The sequence below is a fragment of the Quercus suber genome, unplaced genomic scaffold (assembly GCF_002906115.3).
Source record: "Quercus suber isolate HL8 unplaced genomic scaffold, Cork oak 2.0 scaffold_44, whole genome shotgun sequence".
Classification (NCBI taxonomy): domain Eukaryota; kingdom Viridiplantae; phylum Streptophyta; class Magnoliopsida; order Fagales; family Fagaceae; genus Quercus; species Quercus suber.
In genome coordinates, this window is record NW_027069509.1 from 1,961,575 (window position 1) to 1,968,367 (window position 6,793).

General features: G+C 34.7%; 1 protein-coding gene across 2 annotated transcripts in view; it reads left to right on the forward strand.

Moving 5' to 3' along the window:
• The first annotated feature begins 272 nt into the window (after nt 1–272).
• LOC112003508 (amidase 1) overlaps nt 273–6,793 on the forward strand; it is a 21,967-nt gene continuing 15,446 nt past the window's right edge. Inside the window, exons 1-9 of one of the 2 annotated variants that reach the window (XM_065771470.1) lie at nt 287–450; nt 865–1,017; nt 1,331–1,455; nt 1,536–1,661; nt 1,962–2,144; nt 2,517–2,664; nt 2,800–2,968; nt 3,836–3,970; nt 4,127–4,474. In XM_065771470.1, coding sequence (XP_065627542.1) covers nt 341–450; nt 865–1,017; nt 1,331–1,455; nt 1,536–1,661; nt 1,962–2,144; nt 2,517–2,664; nt 2,800–2,968; nt 3,836–3,970; nt 4,127–4,279 — 1,302 coding nt within the window. In that variant the 5' untranslated portion in view covers nt 287–340 and the 3' untranslated portion in view covers nt 4,280–4,474. Of the gene's footprint in view, nt 451–864; nt 1,018–1,330; nt 1,456–1,535; nt 1,662–1,961; nt 2,145–2,516; nt 2,665–2,799; nt 2,969–3,835; nt 3,971–4,126; nt 4,475–6,793 lie in introns of those variants that run through there. The other variant, XM_065771469.1, reaches the window with a different exon arrangement.

Consider the following 6,793-nt stretch of genomic DNA (forward strand, 5'->3'; position numbering starts at 1 on the left):
TAAATATACCTATTTTACCTTTTTCCAGTCCCCAAAAAAAAAAAAAAGTTTTCTACGGTGTTTTTATTTTAAAAATTATTTTATTACAATATTTTCAATAATAAATTTTTAGTTTTCAGACAAATAAGCGATATCCAAACAGAATTTCAAAACTAAATCAATCAGTTTTGGACTACATTAGTCCAACCCTCACAATGTTTACTATATTTTACCCTTTTAATTTTATATTTTAAGTTAAAATAAAAAATTCTATTCTATTATAATTACTGGCAACATTTTCCACTTTAAAAAGATGTGAGACAGAGAGAGACAGAGAGAGAGAGAGACAGAGAGCTCAGACATGGCAAAAGATTCAGACTATGGTGCATTCATGGAGAAGTTCGTTCTACAACCAAGCCCATCAGCCCATGAGCTTCCTTTGAATTCACTCACCTTTGCTGTTAAAGACATGTCAGTCCTAATATACACTCTTTCACTTTTATTAGTTTTCAGTTATACTATTTATCAATCATCTTTGTCCTCCAAAAATTCAAAGCTTTCGTACTCGTTTTCTTTTGCTTTTAACTACTGGGTTTTCTCCAATTTTTTTATTTTGAAGTGTGTTGGTGCGTGAAAATCATGTGCAGTAATATTCAGAGTGAGATAGTCTTTTATGAATTTTAACTATTGGGTTTAAGCCATGCTCTTTTGAAGTTTGAAGTTTGTGTATCTATATTCTTCAATTGTGTGTGCAAGCTTCTGCATCAATGTCATTTTGTGTGTGTGGATAACAATATCAGCAATTGTTTTTTTTTTTTTTTTGGGCTGCAGATTGTGTCTGTGTGTGTATTAGATTTGTCTTTTAAGTTTTTTATTTGGAAACAGATATGATGTGGATGGATATGTGACTGGGTTTGGAAATCCTGACTGGGCAAGGACTCATCCGGCTGCCACGTCGACAGCGCCAGCCGTTTTGTCAGTCTTAAGGGCAGGTGCTACATGTATTGGTAAAACTGTCATGGATGAAATGGCATACAGGTTAGTATTGAAAATATCAATAACTTGATTACCATCTATTAACTTTTTTTTTTTTTTTTTTTTGGAATTGTTAACAATTCAATTCAAGATTATCAACATGTCTCAATGTATAACATATAGTCTAAGCAAATTTTTTCACATGGAAAATGACATGAAATATGATACTGAAAAAAGACATGTCTGCCTAGTTTCTAATAGCTTACTAAATAGTTGAGGCCTCACTTAGTTATTCATCTTGAAAAAAAAAAAGGCCCTTTTATATTCGCATCATAGTTGTTGGGCATATCAATGAAGGACAGCATATTTTTCACAGTATAAATGGAGAAAATATACATTATGGCACACCCAGAAATCCATGTGCTCTTGATCGGGTACCCGGAGGATCTTCCAGTGGATCTGCTGTTGCTGTAGGCGCAAAGCTTGTTGATTTTGCCTTAGGCGAGTTTCTTTCATGGACAATTTTTATGTTTCTTGGATTTTCCTCAATAAATTTAAACAAAAAGTACTTTCTATCATAGGAACTGACACTGGAGGAAGTGTAAGAGTACCTGCATCATACTGTGGAATTCTTGGCTTTCGGCCTTCACATGATGTCATTCCTACAACTGGCGTTATTCCTATGGCACAGAGTTTTGATAGCATGGGTAAGGAGCTGAAGCTAATCGATGGCTTGATTTGAAATGTCTAAACTTAAAATTGTGTATATCTGAAACAAATTCAACTCTGCACCTGAAAGGTATGGCCATATGGTGATGATATTGTTGACATTGGTACATTGGTTTAGACAATGATGCAACAAGAAACTTCTGTTTTTTGACTTTTTCCTTAATGTCTCAAGACCAAAATTGCTGCTATTTTGTATAATAGTGTGATTAGTGATTCCTTATCTATTTGGTCCTTTTAATGACATACACTTTTTTTTTTAACACCAATTTCTCATCCAGGATGGTTTGCTAGGGATCCTGTGATTTTGAACAGAGTTGGACGAGTACTACTGCAATTACCTGATGTGGATCCTGTCAACCCCTCTCAGATAATTATTGCTGAGGATTGTTTCCAGCTTTCAGCCATTCCAAGTGATCGTGTTACTGAACCACTTTTTAAATCAGTGAGCAAGCTCTTTGGAGGTTAGTGCATAGACCATATAAATTTGTTGTTTGTATAGTTCTATATGTGGGATGAGTTCATACATCATATAGATTTGAAATAATTCAATCTAGTTTCCTTAGAATTTTAATTACAAAAGCACCATCTATAGTGGATTTATGCAGTATCACCCTGAAAAAGACGGCAATTAACTAGAGTGTCTCCTTAGTCATGTGGCGAATGAGACCTCTCAAATGCTACAAAGAGAAAGAGAGAAAGCTTAGATCTTTATAAATTTTATGTCATAGAGTAATATTTCATTGTTTTTCTGTTTCCAAACACATCCATGGTTGCACAAGTATTTTTTTTTCACTGAATGAGATATCGCATCATGCTTTTCACAAATAATGCAGGTGATCTTGTAAAGCATGCAATCCTTGGGGACTATGTCAAGGAAAAAGTTCCGAGTTTAAAACAATTTATGACTAAGGAAAATGCAGATCAAGAGTACAATATACCATCTTTGGCAGCCCTTTCAAGTGTCATGCGGCTGCTTCAAAGGTGCTGATTGTCACTATCTCAATTGATTCAAACAACTTGAATGATAACTGTGATATTGGTGTGGATCTTTCTAGATGAAAATACTGTTCTTATATAAACATTGGCTCCTGAACTTGCTAATTTTGCAAAGCATAGGTATGAATTCAAGAAAAACCATGGTGAATGGGTCAGCACTGTGAAACCTGATTTGGGTCCTGGAATATCAGAAAGGGTATGGGAAGCCATTAGGACAACAGATGAAAATGTGGATGTCTGTCACTCTGTAAAGACTGAACTACGTGCTGCTCTTAATGCTCTTCTTGGGGTACTCTCTCTTTCTATGCTGCTGAATGCTTCAACAAAACTAGGATTGTCTACATGGAAATCCCATAATCCCACAATTATTATTTTTTTAAATAAGTTTGGAGCTTAATATGTGATCGTGGATGTGTCTATGAGATGACAATATGTGCTTGTATGCATGCACGTATGCCTCTATAGGACACACCCTCATCTTCCTAAAGAGAAACACCCTTAAGGCAAAAGAGGCACTAAAAAGTCAAAGATAATTTGTATGCATTAAAAATTAAGCTCTACACGCAAACATTTGTTCTTTTTATCTTATAAACACATCTCAATCAAATTCTTTCTAATTCAAATTTTAGAAGTAGGAGTGATGTGATTGCAGTTGTTCAATCTATTTAGCTTCAATTTATTTATGTGTGAAACACAATTTGAAAAAGAAAAAAAGGAAAGTGTTTTCATGCTATTGACAAAAACAAGATGGTATATCAGGCCTATTTCTTGGAAATGCATCCCAAAGTGAAAGTGAAATTATTTTCTTCAAGAATTACAGATTGTTTTAAACAAATTACATATATTTCTTTTTAAAAATTAAAAAAAAGAATATATATATATATATATGGTGTTTTCCATTGCGGTTTTAGTACAAGTACTACTGGAGTTTAAAATTTTTGAAAAGTGGTGAGGATAGTGAAAGTTGCATAAAGTTATGACATGTTTGCATTTCAAAATTGAGTAAATTTTAGGAAGTATAGAGCACCATATCTGCATCTCTTTTCTTTTTCTCTCACAAACAACCTATAGCAGCAAAAGAAAGTGGTATCATCTCTGATAAATGAATTCAACTTTCCACTAGCTTGAGTTACTCTTCTGGATGATGATTTTTCAGGATTGTGGTGTCCTGGCAATTCCCACAGTTCCAGGGCCTCCACCAAAACTACAATGTGATCCAATTCCATTAGAAGCTTTTCGTGCCAAGGCTTTTAGCTTGCTATCAATTGCTGGAGTATCCGGATTCTGCCAAGTTCTCTCTCTCTCTCTCTCTCTCTCTCTCTCTCTCTCTCTCTCTCTCTCTATGTGTGTGTGTGTGTGTGTGTGTCGTGAGGCATGTTCTTACTTTTTCCTTGTTTGTTTTAAAACCTTTGAAAAACCACATAAGTTTGTTTCTGCATATCTACAGGTGAGTATACCACTAGGGCTCTATGATAATCTTCCTGTGGCAATTTCCTTGTTGGCAAAACATGGTTCAGATGGGTTCCTGCTTAATCTTGTTGAGTCTCTGTACAAAAATATCCAAGAAGAGATTGGCATTGCTGAGAAAAAGGGTTACTGAATTCTCTCTCCCTAATGTTTTATTGTAAGTGTTAGATCCTACTCAAAAATATAAAATTGGGATAGGGTTTTCTGCTTGCACTTTTGTGCCACACAGGCCATTTAATCCCAAAACATTTTAATTCTCCAAGTAACTCTGAAATGTAACTAATAACTACTTGATCATCATCAGTATATTTTGCTATTTTCAACTCAATGGATTAAACTTCATAGCCAGAACTTTCTCCAGATTATCTTCAGTTTGAGACAATCAAGGAATTTTGCACTAGATATACTTTTTGATAATAGATTTAGGTTTGGAACAATTACTTAACCCAGTTTGTAATTTAATGCTGGAGGTTAGATAGTATAACTTGGACAAAGATTGGAGCCACTGAATAAGACGGCCAGTAATGACAACTCTGTATGCTGTTGATGTATCTAAAAACTAACTCATGCTTATGTAAACATAAAGCAGTCACATCCAGGATGATTTCTCCCTGTTGCTTTGATCTGGTGATAGTTTCCCAGGAGATGAGATGTATGTGTTTTTGAAGCTGTGTCTCCCCAAAAATAATTTGTAAGGACTTGTTGCAATGCGGTCCACTACATCGGCAGGAATTAAGGTGGCTTGCATGTGGTAGTTTAGCTATGGCAAAAGAGCTGATTTGATAAGCGTCTGTGTTGCCATTCGAGCAGTGATACAATCTAATAAAGGGATGAATGAGGTACCAAGTTTCCTGGAAGTGATGAGGGGTAGACCTAAATATTTTCCTAACACACAAGCAATTTACACAACATTGTGTGTAACATGATAGTATGTAATAGACATTGCTCAAGAATAAATAGGTAGGGTGATAATGGGTCACCGTGACAAACTCCTCTGAAAGTTGCGAAGGGAGAGCTAGCTTTACCATTCCGTAACACCGAGATGGAGGAAGAGGTTAGAGACGCCATGATAAGATCAATAGTTTGTTGTGGGAATTGGAATAATTGTAAGGTATATTCTATGAAGGGCCACTCAAGGTCATCGTAAGCTTTTTCTTAGTATTTTGGCAGCTATGAGGCCCTTTTGTCCTTTTTTTTTTTTTTTTAATCTTCAATATTATTCAAAGAAAGGCAAACTGCATAGCACTACAGCCAACCTCACAGGCGGTCCTTAAGACCAATGGAAGACTGAGTTTATTGAAACAAAAGAACAAAATGACTCACAGAGAATTAAGGGAGAGTTTGGCAGTTGTATGAGCAGCGTTGTTACAAACTCTTTTGACCCAACAAAAACTACAACTAATAAAAGACTCTTTAAAACTTAAGATGATATTGATGATATTGCTAATGGTCCAGTCAGGAGTGTATAGGGTGGAGGAGAGTGGATCAAGGCGGTTTTTTGCGTCACCTTCAAAAATGACATGACTCAATTTTTCAGCTTGAGCGAGTTGGACTGCCCAAAGGATGGAGTGAGCTTCGGCTTGGATGGGGGAGCAATGAGGAAGAATTCTGGTCCATAGCTTAATGACTCGGCCTTGTTCATCCCTGGCTATCATTGCTAGAACATAGCTGTGGTTTGCAATGGCTGCATCAACGTTGAGCTTAGTGTATCCTTGGGGTGGTGGGTGCCATTTGGGACAAGGGTGCGACGCCTTGTTTTAGGTGTGCCTATGCTCATTCTAAGAGAAGAGTATTCGGCCTCATTTTGTCCTTGTTTCCTCTAAATAAGATAAATCGTTTCTTGGACAATGATTGGAAGAAATTTTCTTAGATGCAAAACAAGAATTTTTTGGAGCAATTAGTACAGCGGATTGCACAAGCTAATACTAAGCAGTTGGTGCACAGTTTCTGGGTTAACTTTTGGAATTAAGACCAGATTAATTCTAGCAGTAATAAAAATGGTTTGGATAAATTTAGCTAGATCTAAGCCCATAATGTCCCATGATTGTTGAAAAATTTGTGCATGAGAAAGTCTCTAAAATTATTTAATAAACAATTTTTTGTAGTATCACACCTTTTTTTAATAGACAATTTTTTTTAATAAATTATTTACATTTCTTATTATTTTGTAGTATCACACCTTTTTTTTATTAAATAAAAATATAATTTTAAAAAAAATCTATATATACTATATTATAAACTATTATATAACAAAATTTTGACTTAGAAGTTGGTGATACACCAAATGGTTGCACCAAGTTAAGTTAAGCCTAGAAGTCATAATTGCGCCAATAATGAGTAGTAATACACATTTTTCAAAAAAGAAAATACACTTGTTAATAATTCATTGGCTTATACACACAAATTCATTGTCATTGTGTGTGTGTGTGTGTTTTTTTTTTTTTTTTGGGATGTATATGTATAATTTAAATTTATTTTTGAAAAATATTTAAAAATTTAATAAAATATAAAGTACATCTTAACCACTGCTTGAGGGCATTCATTAACAAAATTCCTTTACTAATATGTTGATTTGAAATGATCATGTATAAAATCCATAATTTCACAAATATTTCTATTACAGAAAAATCCTCAAAACTCAAATTTA